General features: G+C 41.0%; 1 protein-coding gene across 1 annotated transcript in view; it reads left to right on the top strand.

The window, feature by feature from the left end:
• Positions 1-2,976: 2,976 nt before the first annotated feature.
• MCCC2 (methylcrotonyl-CoA carboxylase subunit 2) overlaps positions 2,977-25,279 on the top strand; it is a 71,171-nt gene continuing 48,868 nt past the window's right edge. Inside the window, exons 1-4 of the mRNA XM_044267505.1 lie at positions 2,977-3,267; positions 14,370-14,436; positions 18,053-18,137; positions 21,328-21,429. Of these exons, the coding sequence (XP_044123440.1) occupies positions 3,139-3,267; positions 14,370-14,436; positions 18,053-18,137; positions 21,328-21,429 (383 nt within the window). The 5' untranslated portion in view covers positions 2,977-3,138. The remainder of the gene's footprint in view (positions 3,268-14,369; positions 14,437-18,052; positions 18,138-21,327; positions 21,430-25,279) is intronic.

Here is a 25,279-nt window from a genome sequence, read left to right as displayed (position 1 = left end):
CTTCCCATCTCTCATCCACAAAGAGGAGTTTAGCCTGTTCCTTAAACTTTATGGAATCACATACTGTGCTTTTTTCTTTTTTCTTTTTTTTTGTGTTGGGTAATTCTTGTTCAGCGTGTTTTTGGGATTCATCCCTGTTAGTAGTTGTTTGCTTTTGTTGCTGAATTTTACTCCATTTTATGAGGATACCACATTATATGAATACATCCTAATTTTCTGTCCATTCTCCTACAGGAGTGTTTGCAAATTTTGGTGTTTTCAATAAAGCTATGTAAATATTCTTGTACAAATACTATGTTTAAATACATAGAAGTGTCACCTCATTTGTTAGATATACTTTTAAGTACTTTTTTAAAAAAGATTTTAAGTAATTTCTACATGCAACATGGGGCTCAAACTCACAACCCCAAGATCAAAAGTTGCATGCTCTCCTGACTGAAACACAAAGGTACCCCAGTACTTGGTGTTCTTTGATACCATTATATATGGTTTTTAAAATGTTCATTTTCTAATTGTTTATTGCTGAAATAGGCAACTGCTTTTTATTACAATTAAGATTTTAATAATGGCATTTTCCATAACATCCATTCATAGTCTAGTCTTTTTTTTTTTTTTTTAGACTTTTATTTCTTTGAGAGAGCATGAGCAGGGCAAAGGGTAGACAGATAGGGAGAAGCAGACTCCCCACTGAGCAGGGAGCCTGATGTGGGGCTCGATACCAGCACCCTGGGATCATGACCTGAGCTGAAGGCAGACACTTAATGACTGAGCCACCCAGGCACCCCTTGTTACTTGTTTTTATCTTCCACTGCAAGCACTTAGATTTCAGCTTCCTTTTTTTTCTTCTAAATTTATTATTTCTATTTTTGCCTATTGTCTATCATATATTTTCTGCTTTGTTTTTTTAGAGAGATGGGGTGCACATGCTAGGGGAGGGGTGCAGAGAGAGTAGGAGGGTAAATCCCAAGCATGTTCCACACCCAGGGCAGAGCATGATGTGGAGCTTAATCTTACCACCCTGAGGTAAGGGTGGTAACCTGAGCTAAAATCAAGAGTCTGTCGGTGGCTTAACTAACTGAGCCATCCAGATGCCCCATTTCTCCTACTGGAATTGAAGGTGGGACATGAATTCTTTTTTGTGCTTTTTTGTGGCCTTGGGATCATTTATGACAGAAACAAGTAAAAAATCTTTATTTCCACCACGAAAGTTGGAATATTGTATTCCCTAAAGTAAAAAGTAAACTGAACATTAGGAACAAATGTGCACCAACAAACTGGATAACTCAATGAAACAGACAAATTCCTACCACACAAAACCTACCAAGACTTAATCTCAAAGAAACAGAAAACTTGTACTGATCTATAGTGAGAGGATTGAATCAGTAATTTTAAAAAACCCCAAAACTAAAAACAAAATCCTCCAGACAAAGAAAAGCACTGGACTTTATGGGTTCACTGGTAAATTCTACCAAACATTTAAAGAACTAATACCAATTTTCCTCAAACTTTTACAAAAAGTTCTGAGGCCATCATAATCCTGATACCAAAGATACAACAACCTTATAGACCAATATTCCTTATGCATATTGATGTAAAAATCCTCAATAAAATACTGGTGAAATGAATTAGGCAGCATATTAAATGCTGAGTGATGACTGAAATATGCCACATTAACAAGAAAGAAAAAGGCACACATGATTGTCTCAGTTAATGCAGAAAAAGCATTTCACAAAATTCAACACTCTTTCATGATAAAAACAACCAACTAGGAATAGAAGAAAACTACCTTAACATCATAAAGGCCACACATGAAAAATGCTCAGCAAACACCATACTTGGTGATGAAAGACTGAAAGCATTTCCTTCAAAGATCAGAAACAAGGCAAGAATGCTCACTCTTGTCACCGCTATTCAACATAGTACTGGAAGTCCTAGCCAGGGCAATTAGGAAAGAATGAGAAATAAAAGGCATTCAAACCGAAGGAAAGAAGTAAAACAATCACTTTGCAGATGATGGATATGTAGAAAACTCTAAAGATCCCCCCCCCCAAAACCTGTTAAGACTAATAAATGAATTCAACAAACTAGCATGATACAAAATCAACACTAAAAAATCAGCTAATTGCACTTTTATACAGTAATAACGAACAGTTGAAAAGGAAACTACAAAGACAATTCCATTTACAATAGTATTAAAAAGAATAAAATACAAAAAGAAAATAGGAATTAACCAAGGAGGTGTAAGACTTGTACGATGAAAACTACGAAACACTGCTAAAAGAAAGGAGACACACATACATGGGAACACATCCCATGTCCATGGATTGTAAAACTTAATACTGTTACAATGTCAATACTATACAAGGATGAGCAAGAGATTCAATACAATCCCTATCAAAACCCCAGTGACATTTTTTTTTTGACATTAATAGAAAAACCCATATGAATAATACGGAATCTCAAGAAACTGGCCCCCAATAGCCAAAACCAAAACCAAAACGAAACGGAAAAAACACCTGAAAAAGAAGACAAAGCTGGAAGACTCACGAAGTTGTAAAACCCAGCGCCAGAAAAGCCATGGACAATAGGAGACACTGAAGTATTTGTTGAATGAATAAATACTTATCTCCTCTAAAGAGTTTTGTTTCTTAGGACAGCTTAATGCCGGTTCAGTTTCCAGCTCTCATATAAGGATAGGATTTTTCAAGCTTCAGTCCCTTTCCATCAAGAGGTGAAGTAGAAAGCAGCACGTATAAAACGAACCGAAGCGGATCGCAGAAAAACCAAACCTTAACCCAGGCAGCTCAGCCCCCAGAGAGGAGGGGGCGGTAACCCAGGTAGCTCCGCCTCCGGACCACGGAACTCCCGAGCTCGCGATGCGACAGGACCTCGCGGGGCTGCGCCTCTGCCCTTATTGGCTGTCTTCAGGGGGCGAGGTGTGCAGCGACGACCTATTACGGCCGGCGTGCGCAGACACGTGCTATGGCTGGCCTGAGAACCTGGGAGGAGTCAGGCGGGTTGGGGCTGCAGGGAGAGCGGTGTGGTGCTCCGAATCCGGGAAGCCGGAGGTGAAAGAGCCAGCTCTGAGCCTTCCCAGGCCCCTCTCTGGCGCTGGTCCCTCGCTCCCTGCCGGCTGTCATGTGGGCTGCCCTGAGGTTAGCCCTGCGACCGTGCGCCCGCTCCTTTGTCCCCGGGCTGCGCGCTTATCACGGGGACTCGGTGGCCACGCTGGGCACCCAGCCAGACTCGGGCTCTGGCATCTACCAGGTAGGCTGGAATCCCTTGACAGCCTGTGTTTCCTTTTCCACCTGTCCGCCTGTGACGGCCGGACTAGGAAGCAGGTGGAGGGTGGGCACACTTTAACAGCTCTTTTGTTTTCTCTGGAACCCCCAGTCTTGATTCTGGGACGCAGTGGAGGTCGTGAAGTTTGCAAAAGAAGGTAGTTCCAAGTTAAATACATCTTAGTTCACTTTGAGCCCTGGCACTGTACATTGTATCTTTGAAATCAGTGCTTCTCAAAACCTGGTCAGCATTGTCAGCTGAGGAACTTGTTAAATGTACAGCTGCTTTAAGCTCCACCCTGGACCTTTGGGGTCTCTGGGGTGGGGATTTGGTGTTTGCATTGCTGATGAAATCCTCAGGACTTGGCAGCGGAGGCCAGCTCTGGGAACCACTGCCCTAGCACAGGTAACTCTGGGGTGTGCTTAACAGACTTTACTTGAACAGTTCTTAATAGAACACGCTTATCACACACAATCTTTGAATGGCCTTTTTTGGAATCGGGATAATAATAGCAAGGTCAAAGAAACAGTTAGTGAAATACCAGCTAGAAAATTTCACCTTGTTCCATGGTTTCTGAACTTATACAGATAACATTTAAATTGTACAGTTAACTTTAAGACAAGACATTTAAACACTTTCTTTATATTGAAAGAAAATAAGCAGGCTTGCTCAGAAACAATATCCAATAAGAGTCCTCCAAGAGTCTAGATTTTCTGGAGTCAGGAAAGAATATTTGATTCATAAATATATATATATTTTAAAGATTTTATTTATTTATTTGACAGAGAGAGATCACAAGTAGGCAGAGAGGCAGAGAGAGGGGAAGGGAAGCAGGCCCCCTGCTGAGCAGAGAGCCCAATATGGGACTCGATCCTAGGACCCTGAGATCATGACCTGAGCAGAAGGCAGCGGCTTAACCCACTGAGCCACCCAGGCGCCCTGATTCAGAAATATTAAGTGGTTTCTATGGTCTAGACAGTATTTTAGGTATTTGGTATAGATGTGTAGGAATAGAATCATAATTTTGTGGGGAGATGGACAAGAAAGCATGTAACTGTTGTGCATTATAAGTGGTATCTAAAGCTTGAAAAGGTAGTTACAGGAAGCTGCAGATAGGAAGTGATGAGTGAGTTGAATCTTGATTGTTGGGTGAGAGCTGGCTACGTTCAGGGCCAAAGAGGAGAGGCAAGACTATACAAATTAAGGAAGTTATGAGAACATAGATAAGCAAGTTAAGAAAGAGTATAGTGGGTATGAGGACTTCGAAGTTATGACTAGGGTAGGGAGTTCATGGAATAGATGAGATTAAATAGTGGAGGGCCTTATATGTGGAAGCCACATTCACATTTCATTTTGCTGTCTGCTGAGATACTTGAGTAGAGAAGCGTCAAGATCCCAAGGACATAGTAGAATCATCAGCTTGGTGGCAGTATGGAGGATAGATTTCTTCCCATTTGGAATATGTTTTTTTGACTGGGTGTTCTGATTGCTGGAGGCCTTTGATTATCTTCTGGAGCTTCTAAAAGGTTATTTTAGCCAGTTTTGTAGTTTTTGGGATGTCTCAGGACAATGAGCTTCCTGGTCTGCCATCTTTTTCGGCTTTAGATTCAGGTCATTTTTTTTTTTTTTAATATTTTGTATATTTATTTGACAGAGAGAGACACAGTGAGAGCAGGAACACAAGCAGAGAGCAGAGGGAGTGGGAGAGGGAGAGCCAGCTTCCCGCTGAGCAGGGAGCCCGACATGGGGCCTCAATCTCAGGACCCTTGTACCATGACCCGAGCCGCAGGCAGATGCTTGGCGACTGAGCCACCCAGGCGCCCCCAGGCCTATGATTTTGATGGTGGCAGTTGTTAGGTAGGGGTTAGGGAGTATGGGCCTGAGTGTGTAACTCCTTTCTCTGTGTCAGGTGTTTAATGTTCTGGTCTAGTCTATGCACTAGTAATTAGGGAAGTAGTTGTGATAGGATGGAAAAGACACTGGTCTAGTATTTCATGTGTGTTAAAAACTAACAACATATTTCCACAGAGGGGGAAAAAAAACTTGAAGGGAAATATGCGAAAATGTTAAGAGCAAGGGTCTGGAGCTAGGGAGCCTTGGTTTAAATCCTATCTCTGCTACTTGTTAGCTGAGTGATTTAGGGCCAGTTACTTCATCTCTCTGTGCCTCAGTTACCTCAGCTGTGTGGTAGCATTAATAATTGCATATGGCACAGTGTCATCAGGACACTTAGTGGCCACTTACAACAACCCTCAAGGAATATTAGCTCTCGGAACTTTTCCTTCTGTCCACATCGTCATCTCAGGATCTGTTGAGCCAGCTTTTGCTTCAGTAATGCTGAATCAGTCCCCAGATTTCTGTGTCCAAAAGAACAAATATTCATTTTTTTGCTCTGGGATCTGTGGGTTGGTTGTGGCAGTTCTTGCCCAGGCAGTGTGTCAGATTGAGAGTTTTTGTTTTTGTTTTTTTTAAAATATTTTATTTATTTGACAGACAGAGATCACAAGTAGTCAAAGAAGCAGGCAGAGAAAGAGGAAGGGAAACAGGCTCCCTGCCAAGCAGAGAGCCCAATGTGGGGCTCGATCCCAGGACCCTGAGATCATGACCTGAGCCGAAGGCAGAGGCCTTAACCCACTGAGCCACCCAGGCGCCCAGAGGTTTGTTTTTTATTCCAGAGCCCAGACTGAAGGGAAAGTGGCTATGGAGAGATGCTTCTCTTCTAATGGAGGGCTGGGGTGCAGGAGGAGAGTATGGAAACACTGTCCCTCTTACAGCCTCTGCTTGCAGTGGATGTGCTGTCCCTTTTGCCCATATCCCAGTGGTCAAAAAAAGTAAAATGGACAGACTCATGAATGTAAATGGGGAACTATAATCTCACACTGAACTTTGCTGTTATTTTAGTAATGGTGCAGAGGGACAAAAGAATTTTGAGCAAGTAGGACAATCTGCCTCATGCTCTAGAGGTGGCTGCCTAAGCTCCACCTATCACTTATAGAGTTCAGGTTAAGGAGGAAGAAGGGTGAGTAGGCAAAAGGACACTCTCACCTGCTTGTTCCCTTTAAGAAGCCTTTCTAGAAGTCATGCCTAACAATGTATGCCTATATTTCCTTGGTTAGAATTAAGTCACGTGGCCACACCTGTCTACAAAAGGAGGCTAGGATATGTCAGTGTTTCAGTTGCGACATGTTGTCACCTTGAATGAAAGTGGGATTTCATCATCAAGAAAGATGGGAAGAATGGATATGGATAAGCAGCTCTCAGTGTCTGCCACAGATAATATATAGTATGGGGAGAGCAGATGTGTTCTTCATATGTTGGATGTTGAAAGATTTCACTTGGGTGTACCCTTATCTTCTGGGACCTCTGGCTTACAAGTAGTGAACTTTGATGCAAAGAAGCTACAAGAGAAGAATAAAAAATAAAGCCATGCCTTGGATGGGAGATGGGACATAGGAGTCCTGGCCACAGTCTGATATCTCTGTGCACAGTTTTCTTAGTGGCTAGGAATATGTACTGTCTGCTGTCACTTCTTATGGCCATGTGCTTCAGAAAGCCTTAGCAATTAGTGATACCTTTCTTTCTTTCTTCTTTTTTTTTTTTTTTTTTAAGATTTTATTTATTTATTTGACAAAGCACAAGCAGGGGGAGTGGGAGAGGGAGAAGCAAGCTCTTGGTTGAGCAGGGAACCCGAAAGGGACTGCATCCCAGAACCCCGGGATCATGACCTGAGGCGAATGCAGATGCTTAACCAACTGAGCCACACAGGTGCCCAGTTTCCTTTGTTTCTTTTCTTTTCTTTTTTTTTTTAATTAATTTTTTATTTTTTCAGTGTAACAGTATTCATTATTTTTGCACCACACCCAGTGCTCCATGCAATCCTTGCCCTCTCCAATACCCACCACCTGGATCCCCAACCTCCCGCCCCCCGCCCCTTCAAAACCCTCAGATTGTTTTTCAGAGTCCATAGTCTCTCATGTTCACTCCCCTTCCAATTTCCCTCAACTCTCTTCTCCTCTCCATCTCCCCTTGTCCTCCGTGCTATTTGTTATGCTCCACAGATAAGTAAAACCATATGATAATTGACTCTCTCTGCTTGACTTACTTCACTCAGCATAATCTCTTCCAGTCCATCCATGTTGCTACAAAAGTTGGGTATTCATCCTTTCTGATGGAGGCATAATACTCCATAGTGTATATGGACCACATCTTCCTTATCCATTCGTCCGTTGAAGGGCATCTTGGTTCTTTCCACAGTTTGGTGACCGTGACCATTGCTGCTATAAACATTGGGGTACAGATGGCCCTTCTTTTCACTACCTCTGTATCTTTGGGGAAAATACCCAGTAGTGCAATGGCAGGGTCATAGGGAAGGGAAGCTCTATTTTTAATTTCTTTCTTTTTTTTTTTAGATTTATTTATTTATTTATTTGACAGGCAGAGATCACAAGTAGGCAGAGAGGCAGGCAGAGAGAGGGAGAGAGAGGTGGAAGCAGGCTCCCTGCTGAGCAGAGAGCCCAATGTGGGGCTTGATCCCAGGACTCTGGGATCATGACCTGAGCCGAAGGCAGAGGCTTTAACCCCTGAGCCACCCAGGCGCCCCTCTATTTTTAATTTCTTGAGGAATCTCCACACTGTTCTCCAAAGAGGCTGCACCAACTTGCATTCCCACCCACAGTGTAAGAGGGTTTCCCCTTTCTCCACATCCTCTCCAACACATGTTGTTTCCTGTCTTACTAATTTTGGCCATTCTAACTGGTGTAAGGTGGTATCTCAATGTGGTTTTAATTTGAATCTCCCTGATGGCTAGTGATAATGAACATTTTTTCACGTTTCTGATAGCCATTTGTATGTGTTCATTGGAGAACTGTCTGTTCATATCTTCTGCCCATTTTTTTTTATATGATTGTCTGTTTTGTGTGTGTTGAGTTTCAGGAGTTCTTTATAGATATCAACCTTTTGTCTGTACTGTCATTAGCAAATATCTTTTCCCATTCCGTGGGTTGCCTCTTTGTTTTTTTTGACTGTTTCCTTTGCTGTGCAGAAGCTTTTGATCTTGATGAAATCCCAAAAGTTCATCTTCGCTTTTGTTTCCTTTGCCTTTGGAGACATATCTTGAAAGAAGTTGCTGTGGCTGATATCAAAGAGATTACTGCCTATGTTCTCCTCTAGGATTCTGATGGATTCCTGTCTCACGTTGAGGTCTTTTATCCATTTCGAGTTTATCTTTGTGTATGGTGTAAGAGAATGGTCGAGTTTCATTCTTCTACATATAGCTGTCCAGTTTTCCCAGCACCATTTATTGAAGAGACTGTTTTTTTTCCATTGTATATTTTTTCCTGCTTTGTCGAAGATTATTTGACCATAGAGTTGAGGGTCCATATCTGGGCTCTCTACTCTGTTCCACTGGTCTATATGTCTGTTTTTGTGCCAGTACCATGCTGTCTTGGTGATCACAGCTTTGTAGTAAAGCTTGAAATCAGGTAACGTGATGCCGCCAGTTTTATTTTTGTTTTCAACATTTCCTTAGCAATTCAGGGTCTCTTCTGATTCCATACAAATTTTAGGATTATTTCCTCTAGCTCTTTGAAAAATACCGGTGGAATTTTGATTGGAATGGCATTAAAAGTATAGATTGCTCTAGGCAGTATAGACATTTTAACAATGATTATTCTTCCGATCCAAGAGCAGGGAATGGTCTTTCATCTTTTTGTGTCTTCTTCAATTTCTTTCATGAGTGTTCTGTAGTTCCTTGAGTACGGATCCTTTACCTCTTTGGTTAAGTTTATTCCCAGGTATCTTATGGTTCTTGATGCTATAGTAAATGGAATTGATTCTCTAATTTCCCTTTCTGTATTTTCATTTAGTGTATAAGAAAGCAGCTGATTTCTGTACATTGATTTTGTATCCTGCCACATTACTGAATTGCTGTATGAGTTCTAGTAGTTTGGGGGTGGAGTCTTTTGGGTTTTCCATATAAAGTATCATGTGATCTGCGAAGAGAGAGAGTTTGACTTCTTCATTGACAATTTGGATATGTCTTATTTCTCTTTGTTGTTTGATTGTTCTTTCTAGGACTTCTAATACTATGTTGAACAAGAGTGGTGAGAGTGAGCATCCTTGTCGTGTTCCTGATCTCAATGGGAAGGCTGTGAGCTTTTTCCCATTGAGGATATTTGCTTTGGGTCTTTCATGGATAGATTTTATGAAGTTCAGGAATGTTTCCTCTATTCCTATACTTTGAAGTGTTTTAATCAGGAATGGATGCTGGATTTTGTCAAATGCTTTTTCTGCATCAATTGAGAGGACCATGTGGTTCTTCTCTCTTCTCTTATTGAATTGTTCTTTCACATTGATTGATTTGCGAATGTTGAACCATCCTTGTAGCCCAGGATGAATCCCACCTGGTCATAGTGGATAATCTTTTTAATGTGCTCTTGGATCCTATTTGCTAGGATCTTGTTGAGAATCTTAGCATCCATATTCATCAGTCATATTGGTCTGAAATTCTCCTTTTTGGTGTGATATTTGCCTAGTTTAGGATTCAGGGTAATGCTGGCTTCATAAAAAGAGTCTGGAAGTTTTCTTTCTGCTTCAATTTTTTGAAACAGTCTCGGGAGAATAGGTGTTATTTCTTCTTTGAAAGTTTGGTAGAATTCCCCAGGGAATCAGTTAGTTCCTGGGCTCTTGTTTTTTGGGAGTTTTTTTTTTTTTTTTTTTTTTTATCACTGCTTCAATCTTGTTACTAGATATCGGTCTATTCAGGTTGTCAATTTCTTCCTGGTTCAGTTTTGGGAGTTTATAGTTTTCCAGGAATGCATCTATTTCATCTAGGTTGCTTAACTTATTGGCATATAACTGTTGATAATAACTTCTGATGATTGTTTCTACTTCCTTGGTGTTAGTTGTGATCTCTCCTTTTTCATTCATAATTTTATTAATTTGAGCTTTCTCTCTTTTCTTTTGGATAGTGTGGCCAATGGTTTATCGATCTTATTGATTCTTTCAAAAAACAAGTTTCTAGTTTCATTGATATGTTCTACTGTATCTCTAGTTTCTATCTCATTGATCTCTGCTCTAATATTGATTATTTCCCTTCTTGTGTGTGCAGTTGTTTTAATTTGTTGTTGATTCTCTAGTTCTTTAAGGTGTAGAGACAGCTGGTGTATTCTGGATTTTTCAGTTTTTTTTGAGGGAGGCTTGGATGGCTATGTATTTCCCCCTTAGGACCACCTTTGCTATATCCCATAGGTTTTGGACCGAAGTGTCTTCATTCTCATTGGCTTCCATGAATTGTTTAAGCTCTTCTTTGATCTCCTGGTTGATAGAAGCATTCATTCATGTTAGAGAGAGAGAGAGAATGGGGGGATGGGGCAGGGCAGAGGGAGAGGGAGAGAGAGAATCTTTTTTAAATTTTTATTTTTTAGGGCACCTGGGTGGCTCAGTGGATTAAGCTGCTGCCTTCGGCTCAGGTCATGATCTCAGGGTCCTGGGATCGAGTCCCGCATCGGGCTCTCTGCTCAGCAGGGAGCCTGTTGCCCTCTCTCTCTCTGCCTGCCTCTCTGCCTACTTGTGATTTCTCTCTGTCAAATAAATAAATAAAATCTTTAAAAATAAAATTTTATTTTTTAAATTTAAAATCAGTTAATTGACATATAGTATATTGTTGGTTTCAGAGGTAGAGTTTATTTATTGATCAGTTACATATAACACCCAGTGTGCATTACATCACATGCCCCCCTTAATGCCCATCACCCAGTTACCCCATCCCCCCACCTACCTCCCCTCCAGCAACCCTCAGGTTGTTCCCTCTAATTAAGAGTCTCTTCTGGGGCGCCTGGGTGGCTCAGTGGGTTAAGCCGCTGCCTTCGGCTCAGGTCATGATCCCAGGATCCTGGGGTCGAGTCCTGCATCGGGCTCTCTGCTCAGCAGGGAGCCTGCTTCCTCCTCTGTCTCTCTGCCTGCCTCTCTGCCTGCTTGTGATCTCTCTCTGTCAAATAAATCAATAAAAAAATTAAAAAAAAAAACTGAAAAAAAGAGTCTCTTCTGGTTTGTCTCCCTCCCTGATTTCATGTTATTTTATTTTCCCCTCCATTCCCCTATGTTCATCTGTTTCATTTCTTTCTTTTTTTTTTTTTTTTTAAGATTTTATTTATTTATTTCACAGACAGAGATCACAAGTAGTCAGAGAGGCAGGCAGGGAGGGGGAGGCAGGCTTCCTGCCAAGCAGAGAGCCCGATGTGGGGCTCAATCCCAGGACCCTGGGACCCTGAAGGCAGAGGCCCCAACCCACTGAGCCACCCAGGTTCCCCATGTTTTATTTCTTAAATGGAGAGAATCATAAGCAGGCTCCATGCCCAGCAGGCCTAGTGCTGGGCTTAATCTTAGAACCCTGAGATCATGATCTGAGCAGAAACTATGTCGGATGCTTAACCCACTGAGCTACCCAGGTGCTGCATTAAATGCCTTTTATTGAATTTGGAGTCACATGTGGAACAATATATGTGGCCTCTCTTTTCCCTCAGAGAATTTTTCAGATTATCTTTTAATCCAATTATGTGAAAGTGAAGAGTTCCAAGGGCTAACAGTTTGGATGAGGTTCCTTTTCAGAAATGCCTTAAACTCAAAATGAGCAAGTCCTCTTAAAAACCACAGAATCAGTCATTCCGTGAATTGGAGAAATGGATGAGCTGAGAGAGTGGCAGAGAGAGAAAATGGAATTCCAGTCAATGGAGCATTGGGGAAGTCTGCCTACCCTGATGAAGGCACTTCACCATGCATGGGGATTCTTAAGGTTAGGATTTCTGAGGTGTACTTGGCTGGTTCAGTCAGTACAGCAGGTGACTCTTGGCCTCTGGGGTCATGAGTTTGAGCCCCATGTTGGACCTAGAGCTTACTTTAAAAAAAAAGAATGTCTCTGAAACACTAAGCCACCTCTGAGGTGGCTTTTGAGATTTTGAACCTTAGAATAAAGGTAGAAGTTGACAAGATAGACTTGAAGCAAAAAGCAAGCAAAAAATAATAACTTGGTCTGTGCAGGGAAATTACCTTTCCTTTCCACTTAGCAACACAGTAATCAGATCTTTTCCTCACCCTGTGCGTTGAGCAGCAGGTAGACGGAGCCCAGGGTCTGAAGCCAGAGTGGCACCCATCTCTTAGCCCCAGGGTGGCAGCTGAAGCCCAGGGTGAGGTGAGAGAGCCCCACAGAGAAGATGGCCTTTGGCTTTGGATGGGAGCTGGCCATCAACTCTGCCTCCCCGTTTTGTTTACGCAAGGAGGTCTTTCCCTTACAAAACCCCTCTGCTGGTTCTCTTGATGACAAAGGAGTTCAGAACACATCCCCTGCTTACTAGGACTTGTTCTCAGCCCAGGAGGCTCTCAGTACCAAGGTAGGTAGCTCCCTGTTTTGAAAGGCTGCTGAAAATGTCCTCATATACTTCAAGTGGTGATACCCACGTTGCTCTAATGCCACCTTTCGGTATGGGCTGAACAGACAAAGCTCTAGGCCAGAGCTTTGTTTCTGGCCGAGGCAATTCGTAAGGTTAGGAGTTTCTGAATTTGCTAAATGTGAATAAAAATCTGTAACCTGGGCTTAATTGAAGAGCAAATTCTTGGTTTCCACTGCCTCGTGCTAGCCATATGAGCAAGCACTGCGGTCATCTGAAAAAGTTCTGGTGGTAAAAGGCTTCTTTGCCTATTACCAACCCCCCTTTTTGGTAGATTTCCAATTTGACTAGAGTGGAGCTCAGGCATGGAGACTATGGGCTAGCGTTTCTCTGTTTTTGGTTGGACATTTGAATCCTTGGGGAACTTTCAAAGTGCCATACCCAGGCCATACCTGCAACCAATGAAATCAGACTCTCTGGGTGGTTATTTTTATTTTACTTTATTTTATTTTTAGTTTTCAAAGCTTCCCAGTGATTCCAGTGTCCTGCCAAGGTTGAGAAACAATGTTCTAGGCGGATTCTGGAGTTTGTTCCTGGCAGATTGTCTGCCCTTGGACAGGGCTTGATGGGCCTCAAAGGGAAATTATCACGGGGCTAGTAGGCAGTGATTGGGACCTCCCTACTCCAGGGCAAAGGTTCTTTTCCTAACAGTATGCTGCTGCTTCTCTCTTTATTGTTTTCTGGATTTTGCAGAGCAGGAGAATGTAGCAGAAACCTTAACAGTGGGAGCTCCTAGAGCTGTAGAAAATAAATACTGGAGTTCTACTATAAAGACTATGAATTCATCTAATTTTGAGCATCTGGAAAGCTGTACTGTGTCATGGAAAGGGAATTAAATCAGAGATGTTAAAGACATTGTGGGGAGCAATATGTGTTAGTTGAGTCAACTCTGAATTTTCAAAAATAACTCGCTACTTATTGGTCTAAAGTAATGAACTGATCAGACAAAATTGTCAGAATGGCAAAAAGTTAGGCCCTCTACCCTTTTCCCATCTCTCACAGTTTTTATTTTCCTATGTATTACTCTAGAGAATTTTTGAAGACCTGCAAACATAGAGTTTTGTTCCTTTTAAAACAAAATGAGACATACTGTTTTCCCTGGGTTCTGCTTATAAGTGTAATTTGTCAGTAAGCAGGTATTTCTGCATTGGTTAGAAATTCCTTGGGGCAGGGATTGGTGAGACACAAAAAGTAAGTTGGCATTTAAACTCTCAAAGGGCTATATTCCTTAAAATGGGGAAACAAATAGAAATCAATGAAGTTCAATTGATGCTTACAGAAGAAAGATCCTAAAATGAGTAGGAGTGACCAGAAATGGGGTTAGAGAGGAGATGGAACACAATCTATGCTTTTTTTTTTTTTTTTTAAACAATCTATGCTTTAAAGAGGGGTGATATTTGAATACGTGGATCAGAGAGGGAAGACAGGAAGAGAAGCTTGGGCAAAGATGGACAGGCAGAAATTCATCTTCTCTATCCGATGGAGTGACACAACATGGAGGTCACATGGGTGGGGGGTGACCCCGCATGAAGCCACATGGGGTTGGCATGGGATGTTCTCATCAACCCTTACTTTGGCCAAAAAAAAAAAAAAATAATTGCTTTCTAATATTACTCTTCCTTTCTTTTTTTGTTTCTGTTTTAGGAAAACTATGAGCAGATGAAAGTACTAGTAAATCAACTCCGTGAACGAGTGCAGAAAATAAAATTAGGTAAACACTCATTTATTCTTCATTTTATGCTGTTAATGAAGTTCATCCTTGATAGTTGCTGGTTTTAGGAGAAACTAGTAGCAGAAGGCTTTGACTCTTCAAGACTGTGTATTTGTTGGTGTGCTGACATTTTATTTTTTCCTCTTGGCCAGTTTTTCTGTTCCTAAGCACTGCCAACTATCTGGGAAACAGTAAAATTTCAGATTCATCAATTTTTAAAGCATTGCTTCTTCCGGTTTTATTTTAGCCACAGCATACACTGAACTTTTTGTTTTGCTTGGAGCAACTGAAACATTTTCTGTTTGTTAGTTATATTTATCCTGTATACTAATTTTGCATAATTATGTATTTTCTGCTTTGTTATATAACTTGGAAATAATTTCTGTGTGGTTTTAGTGCTAATTAAGTGAGATTTCCTAAGAACTTTGCAGATTGTCATTATTTTCTGTTTTTAAGTTATGGAATAATAGACATCCTTTTGCTTGGAAGAAATTGCATGAAGTGGGGCATGTAAAATATTAATGTATAAACAAATATCCATTGAATTCTACTGTGTCATGATTGGTCAGTGTGACAGTTTACTTTAGAAGGCCAGGTGACTTGAACTGAAAGCCATTTCCAAAATAAGATTCTTTTTTAATTTTATTATTATTTTTTAAAGATTTTATTTATTTTTGTGGGAGAGAAAAAGAGAGAGAGCACATGAGCAGGGGGTAGGGGCAGAGGGAGAAGCATGCTTCCCTCTTAGCAGGGAGACTGATGGAGAGCTAGACCCCAGGATGGATCATGGGATCATGACCTGAGCTGAAGGCAGACACTTAACCGAATGAGCCACCCAAAATGCCCTGAAGACATTTTAAAATGAAAGTTAACTTGATACATGTATTTCATCTTGCATGTAGCACAGTTGAAGTGACATTTGTGCTATGCGGGCAGAGGCAGACAGATGTGTTGTGCTGTCCCCAGGTGACAGCGATGGAAAGATCCTGTAAACTGTAAAATGCTTCCTGACTTCAGGGATGTTAAAATGTGAACAGAATGTGTGTATTAGAGTCAGTGCCATATGGTATATGAGACTGAAGGAACAGGCTTCTCTGTTTCAGAGTTTGTGGGAATGGAGATAGCACAGAATCTTCAAGAGTAATCTTTGGAAAAGATTAATCAAAGAGTAATCTTTGGAAAACAAATGTGCAGTGTTACATTGTTTCATAGCCCACATATCCTTGGCTAGTTTATTTATATATTTTTATTTTTAAAGATTTTATTTGTCAGAGAGAGAAAGCACAAGCAGGGGGAGCAACAAGGAGAGGGAGAAGCAGGCTCCCCGCTGAGCAAAGACCCTGATGCAGGACTTGATCCCAGGACTGTGAGATCATGACCTGAGCCAAAGGCTTAACCCACCAAGCCGCCCAGGTGTCCTGTCACAGGCTAGTTTAAATGCCTGAGGAGCTTAATTCTGTGATCTGAGAATCTCCATCAAGAATAGCCCTTTTTCTGGTTTTTCCTAATAAAACAGGTATTCAGTAGTTGTTCCAAATTGCAAATTCAAACTCTAGGCAGAATTAAGAAGGTGGTTTTGTCTTAAGTCCTTGCAAAAGAATGTGTGCGTATCTTACCACATGTGTGTCATTCTACCGTCTCTGCCACCCCTTCCCCTGCCAGCCTCGTCATAGGCACTCATGTCATCTGACTCTCTAAAGACCCTTAGCAAGGCTTGGCTTTATTTTCAGTACCTTAGGTTCATTTCTCTTTTATTTTATTTTATTATTTTTTTTTATTTTTAAAGATTTTATTTATTTGACAGACAGAAATCACAAGTAGGCAGAGAGGCAGGCAGAGAGAGAGAAGGAAGCAAACTCCCCACCGAGTAGAGAGCCCGATGTGGGCTCGATCCCAGGACCCTGAGATCATGACCCAAGCTGAAGGCAGAGGCTTAACCCACTGAGCCACCCAGGTGCCCCTTATTTTTTTTTTTTTTAAGATTTTATTTATTTCATTTCTCTTTTAATGTTTTTTTTTTTTTAAGATTTTTATTTATTTATTTGACAGAGAGAAATCACAAGTAGATGGAGACGCAGGCAGAGAGAGAGAGAGGGAAGCAGGCTCCCTGCTGAGCAGAGAGCCCGATGCGGGACTCGATCCCAGGACCCTGAGATCATGACCTGAGCCGAAGGCAGCGGCTTAACCCACTGAGCCACCCAGGCGCCCTTAATGTTTATTTTTAAACAATATCATTAAGGTATAATTGACATAGAGTAAACTGCATTATTTAAAATGTACAGTGTGAGTTTTGACATATGTATATACCTATATATATTATCACTGCAATAAAGATAATGAATGTGCCTCTCCCAGAAGTTTCCTCTGCCCCTTGGTAACCTGTCTCTCCCCCACTCTCCTGTACCCTCACCTCCTATACCCAATCCCACCTCAGCAGAGGAGCTCAGTTCCCCTGAGAGGTTCAGAGAAAGAGAACCGTGATTTGACCTAATTGAACTATTTTGGAACTAAACTTTGGCTCCCAGAATTTTTTTCATAAAGAAGGTTAGATATGTGATAAAATTTTCTTGGGAAGCTTAAGGCAGATAGAATTTTAGAAATATGCCATCCATCCCTTCAGGAAAAAAAAAATCCCCTTGGAGAGAGTAGAGAAGGCTGTTTGAAATATAATAATTGGAAGCTTGTTTGAAATAGACAAGAGCTTGTTTTGTCACCTAACCCCCCCCGCCAGAGAAATAGCTTTCTGAGGTAGCTGAACACTTAATTAGCTCAAGAGCATTTTACTGTGAAATTCGTGAAACTAAACATACAGTTTAGTTTTCCAGCAGTGAAAACTAAACATATGAAGGTACTGTGTGATCCTTTTTTTCTGATCTGATACCTTGGCTTGCTGAGAGTGGCTTATCAATCCTGAGACACCGAGCTGGGCATCCGTCAGTCTCGGGGAGGTTTGGCATGCTACGTGCCTCAAGCACCCTCATCTGGGGACCTCGTGGACACTTCAGCTACTGTGATTGTCTTGGTCTAGAACAACATCTGGAAACATCAAAGACAATATGAGCGAAGATGCTAACAAAACTGGACTTTTTAATTGATATATTAGGTGTGCAACTCTCTCCCCTTTGGAGATGGGATAAAAAGTTTAGGGTCGCTTACCTTTAGGTAAGTCTTGCTGTGCTCGCCCTGGAGGTCATTTCCAAAGTAGTGCTTTTTACCTGGCACAAATGAAGGTAGGGGTTTTTCAGATTTCACGTAGTATATAGTGGAGTGCTAGGTATTTGTGGCAGGTGCTTAATAAGGCGTGGAGGTGAGGCAGTATTTACAGCATATGAGTTGCAGAGAAGATACTAGGTTATTTAAGTAATTACCATTGAATTCAGAAAATGTACGATATGCTATGAAATCAGGGACTGATTTGGTTTTTTAATTCTAGTTTATTTACTTCAGAAAATAAAGTCTGTAAGTTGAGTGAATGATCTGAAAATTGATTGTTTCTCAGAAGATACATTCAGCTTTTAAAAGCAGTATATTTTGGACTATTTTATGTTTTTCTAGCCTTAAATTAATTGGAGACCTTACATGGTATCAATCTAACCTAATAATGTTTTTATCTTAGGAGGCAATGAGAAAGCCCGACAACTCCACAAATCAAGAGGAAAACTTCTAGCCAGAGAAAGAGTGGACGGTCTTATAGACCCAGGGTTCGTATAGCCCACGTACTACCTCAGCTTCTCTAGTCTGTGGTACCTTCTTAGACAGTTTTATAAATAAATGATTTGTTCTTACCCTAAGATTCAACAACAAATCTTTTTTATTTTTATTATTTTTTTACATTTGCATATTTTATTATATACAGAGAGCAAAGTTTCATCAGGTAAGCAAAAGAGTATAAATTATAGTCATAATTAATAGTTTCAAAAAGCCCTTAAATCACTGGGACCTTCTGCACAATGTGTAGGTTACATAGCCATCAATCAGAGCTCTTGGTGGTTCTTCCATAGGAGTAATCTATACTCTAGAGAAGTTGGCTTTTTATAAAATCTAGGGGGGCTAATATGTTAGGCCTTATAAAGGAATGCTTTTACATCTAGGGGGAAACACTAAAAATATTGAAGGACTACTTATGTTTATTGTTGACAGTAATTTTAGAACCACAAAGTGTTAAAGACTTTTAGGTAAAATTCACACTATCTCATAATAAGAATGGATACCATTTTGTAGCTCTACAGATGTTTTGGTCATAAATAAAAAAGGAGAAAGTGAGCTGAGAATGCAGAATAGAAAAGTCTAGGGAAGGAGGGAAGCAGGTACAGTCATAATTCAGTCATAGCAAGAAAAGTACAAAGATGGTCCTTCCTAAGACTGAATTGGCAGTATTTGACTATATAAGTTAAAGCCTAGAAGAAGAGTGCAACTTCTGTATATCCAACAGCAAATCTTTTTTTTTTTTTAATTTTATTTATTTATTTGACAGAGAGGGAGAGATCACAAGCAGGCAAAGAGAGAGGGGGAAGCAGGCTCCCGGCCGAGCAGAGAGCCCAATGTGGGGCTCGATCCCAGGACCCTGAGATCATGACCTGAGCCGAAGGCAGAAGCTTAACCCACTGAGCAGGTGCCCCCCCAACAACAAATCTTTACTGAGAGGCTACTAAGTGTCAGGCCCTGTTCTAGGTGGTAGTGATACATCAGTGAACAAAACAGACAAAGGTCCTTGCTCAGCTGAAGTTTACATTGTAGCAGGAGGAGATAGAAAATAAATGATAAATGTGTTAAATTATATGGTATATTAGAAGGTGATAAATGTTATTAGAAAAAAGGAAGATAGACTAGAGTAAGGGAGAAGATGAGAGTCAAGTGTAGTTTTATTTATTTATTTAAAGATTTTATTTATTTATTTGGCAGTGAGAGACACAGCCAGAGAGGGAACACAAGCAGGGGGAGTGGGAGAGGGAGAAGCAGGCTTCCAGCCAAGTAGGGAGCCCGATGCAGGGCTCGATCCCAGGACCCTGGGATCATGACCTGAGGTTAAGGCAGACCCTGAATGACTGAGCCACCCAGGTGCCCCACAAGTTGTAGTTTTAAATAAGGTGATTAGGGTAGGCCTCACTGAAAGGGTACATCTTAGCAAAAAAATTGAAGGAATGAAGAGAGAGAGCCTTGAAAATACTGGTAAAAGAGTGTTACGGACAGAAGGAATGGCCAGTGCAAAGACCCTGAGGTGGGAATGTGCAGAATGTATTGATATGCCTAAGAACCCCAGATGCCAGTGTATTAGGGGGAAGAAGGCATGAAGGGGAGAGTAGTGGAGATGGGGTTCAATTCCATAAGACTTTTTAGGTCAGTGTGAGAATTTTGGCTTTTATCCAGAAGTGAGGAGACTTTGTAGGGCTTTGAACAGGAGCCTTATGATCTATTTGACTTACATTTGAAAAGAGTCATTCTAGCTGCTATGTTGTGAGTATACTGGTGGCAGCAAGGGTGGAAGCATCACAAGTTACAGGGATGATTCAAGGGAGATGTGCCAGTGACTTGGACTAGGTTAGTAGTAGTGGAGGTGATGAGAATGTCAGGTTCTAGGCTTGTTGTCAAGAACAGCTAACCCACTGGGGTTTCCTGAAGGATTGCAGTGGGAGGCCAGGAGTGCAGGTGGAGAGAAGGGAACAGGGACTCCAAAAGTATTTCTTATGACACGCACCCATACCCCCATTCTGGAGACAAACACTGTTAATACAGAGTGTATATCCTTCTAGAATGTTCTTGTGCATATACGTATGAGGCATTATTTTTTTAAAGATTTTATTTATTTGTTTGTCAGAGAGTGAGAGAGAGAGAGCGCGCGTGAACACTCAAGCAGGCAGAGCATCAGGCAGAGGTAGAGAGAGAAGCAGGCACCCTGCCGAGCAAGGAGCCCAATGCGGGACTCAATCCTAGGACCCAGGGATCATGACCTGAGCAGAAGGCAGTGGCCCAATTGACTGAGCCACCCAGGCGCCCCTGTATGAGACATTTTTTTAAAAAAAGATTTATATATTTAGTTGAAAGTGAGAGCATGAGCAGGATGAGGGGGAGAGGCAGTGAGAGAGGAGGGAAGCAGACTCCTTGATGTGTGGAGAGCTGCCTTGGGGATCAGTCTCATGACCCTGAGATTGTGATCTGAGCCAAAACCATGGGTTGGATGCTTAACTGATTGAGCCACCCAGGCGCCCCTTAGACACATTTTTTTTCCCAAAAGAAACAGAATCATACTAAAGATGGTGTTTTATACCACCTTTTCCCCCCCTCACTTACTGGATCTTGAACATTTAAGTAAGTGAAAGGTAGAATAAAAATACAGTGGTGAGGAGCCTGATCCCCCTGGGATTAGACTGCTTATTAAAACCCAGCTCTGCCACTTACTAGTTGTGTGACCTTAGACAAGTGACTTAATTTCTGTGCTTTAGTTTCCTCATCAGTCAGTGGGGACCATAATAGGATCCACCTCAGGAGGTGGTTCTGAGGAACAAATGAGTTAGGTTTCTGGAGCTCCTAAAATAGAGCCTGGCATAGGGTTGGGGCTTACATCAGTGTTAGGTGCTTATCTCTTTCTCTACTAATAAGCACATTTGTACAACATCTCTTAAAATAGGTTCCTAGTGTTCTGTTGTATGGCTATAACATGTAATTCCTCAAAATATCCATGCTAGATTTGGGTTAAATATTTTTTTTGTAGAATATATATATATATATATATATATATATATATATATATATATCATGCATATTTGAAACATTGGCTCATTAATCTTTTTCATGTTTTCATGAAACATGAAACATGGTTAGCTGTTTATGTATGCTTTTTTTTTTTTTTTTTTGGAGTGATTTTAATTCAACAATACCATTTTTTCCCTTCAGGTCTCCATTTCTGGAATTATCTCAGTTTGCAGGTTACCAGTTATACCCGAATGAGGAGGTCCCCGCTGGTGGCATTATTACAGGCATTGGAAGAGTATCAGGGTGAGTATTCTACTTAAATTCAATAACGTGGGTCCAGAAGAAGAGTGACAGGCACGGGCCACCACTCACTGCTATGCGGATGAATGTGCAGTTTTATGCTGTTTGTGTTATTTAGGACTGAGGCTTCCTACCACAACATGTGTGAGATTTATCTGTGGAGCTTTAGAAACAAAGATGGAAGTGGGGAAAAAAGCCACAGCACAAATCCTGCTTAATCCGACTGCAGGTGTAGGCTTCCTGCTTAATCAGACTTGCCTGTGTAGGCTTGGCTTATGTCGTTTTTCAAGGCTCCGTAGGTGGTCTCTTGCACATCTAGGATGAAATCCAGTGTCTTAGATGAGTCTTTCTCCAAGTGTGCTTTCCAGGTATCCTCAGCATCACCTGAGAACTTAACTAGAAATGTAGATGACTAGGTCCTCCTACAAAGTAATCAAATCAGGGGTACATGGGTGGCACATCAGTCAAGTTCCCTACTCTTGATCTCAGTTCAGGTCTTGATCTCAGTATCTTGAGTTCGGGCCCCACACTGAGCTCCATGCTGGGCTTGGAGCCTACTTGAAAAAAAAAAAAAAAAAGAAGAAAAAGAAACCAAATTTTGAGGTTGGGGCCCAGCAACCAGTTTTTTTTTTTTTTAAGAAGCCCTTCAAGCTTCACAAATGGTAACATTTGAGAACCACTCTAGACTTAGGAGATCTTAATTGGTGGAAGTTTAGTTTACTTGTGTATGTGTATGTATGGCCTGACATTTACCATCTCAGGTTAGCACACCAGGCATTTTAGTAAACACTTCCCACTGATTAGTTGTTTTAATCATTACCACAGCTCTGAGACGGGCATTACAGTCATCATCACCATTAGGCAGGTAAAGAAGCCTACTTAGCAAGGTAAATAACTTGCCTAAGATCAAGTCACCGGCAAAGCTTCGCTGGGTCCTTAGGTGATTGGACTCCGAGCTGGATACAATTGCATTTGACTCACATGATGGTTTATAGTGTGTGTTCCTCCACCTTCTGCCCATGATTTGTGCCTTCAGTGCATCTATAGCCATTAGTCATTGTCGCTTTTTCCTTCTTGTACCCCCAATACTCCTCCACAACTCTTTGCCAGCTATGATTTGCTTAATATTCACCCAGTGTGAAGACATTTTTTTCTTGGAGTCATAGTGGATGCTTAAAAATAAACCTTTTAAAAAAAAGGATAATCAATGCACAGAAATCAGTTGCTTTTCTATACACCAATAACAAGACAGAGGAAAGAGAAATTAAGAAGTTGATCCCATTTACAATTGCACCTGAAACCATAAAGATACCTAGGAGTAAATCTAACAATGAGGTAAAGAATCTCTGTACTCAGAAAACTATAGAATACTCGTGAAAGAAATTGAGGAAGACACAAAGAAATGGAAAAATGTTCCATGCTCATGGATTGGAAGAACAAATATTGTGAAAAATGTCTATGCTACCTAGAGCAATCTACACATTTAATATAGCAATCTCTATCAAAATACCATCAAATTTTTTCACAGACATGGAACAAATAATCCTAAAATTTGTATGGAACCAGAAAAGACCCTGAATAGCCAGAGGAATGTTGAAAAAGAAAAGCAAAGCTGGTGTCATCACAGTTCTGGACTTTAAGCTCTATTACAAATCTATAATCATCAGGACAGTATGGTACTGGCACAAAAACAAATACATAGATGAATGGAACAGAATAGAGAGCCCAGAAATGGACCCTCAACTCTATGGTCAACTAATCTTCGACAAAGCAGGAAAGAATGTCCAATGGAAAAAAGTCTCTTCAACAAATGGTGCTGAGAAAATTGGATGGCCACGTGTTGAAGAATGAAACTGGACCATTTCCTTACACCACACACAAAAATAGACTCAAAATGGATGAAAGATCTCAATGTGAGACAGGAATCCATCAAAATCTTGAGGAGAACACAGGCAGCAACCTCTTCGACCCCAGCCGCAGCAACTTTTTCCTAGAAACATCACTAAAGACAAGGACAGCAAAGGCAAAATTGAACTACTAGGACTTCATTAAGATAAAAAGCTTTTGCACAGCAAATAGTCAACAAAATCAAAGACAATGGACAGAATGGGAGAAGATATTTGCAAATGACATATCCAATAAAGGGCTAGTATCCAAGATCTATAAAGAACTTATCAAACTCAACATCCAAGGAACAAATAATCCAATCAAGAAATAGGCAGAGGGCATGAACAGACATTTCTGCAAAGAAGACATCCAGATGGCCAATAGACACATGAAAAAGTGCTCAACATCACGTGGCATCAGGGAAATACAAATCAAAACTAAAGTGAGGGGTGCATGGGTGGCTCAGTGGGTTAAGCTTCTGCCTTTGGCTCAGGTCATGATCTCAGGGTCCGAGGATCGAGCCCCGCATTGGGCTCTCTGCTCGGCAGGGAGCCTGCTTCCTCCCCCTGTGTCTGCCTCTCTGCCTAGTTGTGACTTCTCTCTCTCTCTGTCAAATAAATAAATAAATAAAATCTTAAAAAAAAAAAAAAAAAACTGCAATGAGATCCACCTCACACCAGTCAGAATGGCTAAAATTAACAAGTCAGGAAGAGATAGATGTTGGTGAGGATGCGGAAAAGGGGGAACCCTCCTACAGTGTTGTGGGAATTCAAGTTGGTACAGCCACTCTGGAAAACAGTATGGAGTTTCCTCAAAAAGTTGAAAATAGAGCTACCCTATGCCCCAGCAATTGCACTACTGGGTATTTACCCTAAAGATACAAATATAGTGATCTGAAGGGGCACGTGCACCCGAATGTTTATAGCAGCAATGTCCACAATATCCAAACTGTGGAAAGAACCTAGCTTTCCATCAACAGATGAATGGATAAAGAAGATGTGGTATATATATATACAGTGGGACACTACTCAGCCGTGAAAAAAATGAAATCTTACCATTTGCAACGATGTGGATCAAACTGGAGAGTATTATGCTTAGTGAAATAAATCAGTCAGAAAAAGACAATTATATGATGTAATTGATATGTGGAATTTGAGAAACAAGGCAGAGGATCAAAGGGGAAGAGAGGAAAAAATGAAACAAGACAAAACCAGAGAGGGAGACAAACCATAAGAGACTCTTAATCTCAGGAAACTAACTGATGATTGCTGGAGGGGAGGGGGTGTGAGGTACAGGGTGGCAGGGTTATGGACATTGAGGAGGGTGTGTGCTATGGTGAGCACTGTGAATTGTGTAAGACTGATGAATCATAGACCTGTACCCCTGAAACCAATAATACTTTACATGTTAAAAAAAATTAAAAAGGATAAACTTAATGCAGAGCTAAACTAAATTCATAATCACTAAATAAGCTACTTAAGTAGGATAGTTACTATTAATTATATCTCAGTGATAATGATGGCCCCCATGTTGGAGCTTGCCCTTCCACCTTTCCTGTACATATAGTAATATTTTATTCTTATTTATGCTTTTATATTTTTCATTTTCATTTTATCTCTTTGTGCCTTGTTCTCAGTTTATAAAGTTCTCAGCAGAAGGAAATTGAATTGCACATAGTAATTGTGTTGGTTCAGTAGTAGTCAGCCTCAATTAGAATCCTGGCTTCAGCATTTTATAGCTATTTGACCTTTAGCAAATTGCTTGACCACTCAGTACCTTGTTTTTTTTTTCATCTGGAGAATGTGATTCATGACAAAAGGAATGATCATAGTAGCTACCAGAGAGGGTTGTCATGAAACAAGGGGAAGAAACAAGGAAGAGAAACACTGCCATTACTTAAGAGATGCACAGTACAGGTGATCCTCTTGCCACTGAGAGTGGACAGGCACTTGTGGGGGGCAAGTTG

The sequence above is a fragment of the Neovison vison genome, chromosome 1, assembly GCF_020171115.1.
Source record: "Neovison vison isolate M4711 chromosome 1, ASM_NN_V1, whole genome shotgun sequence".
In the NCBI taxonomy this organism is placed as follows: Eukaryota; Metazoa; Chordata; class Mammalia; order Carnivora; family Mustelidae; genus Neogale; species Neogale vison.
Note: the sequence above shows the minus strand (reverse complement) of the source record. Positions and strands in the feature narration are given on the sequence as shown.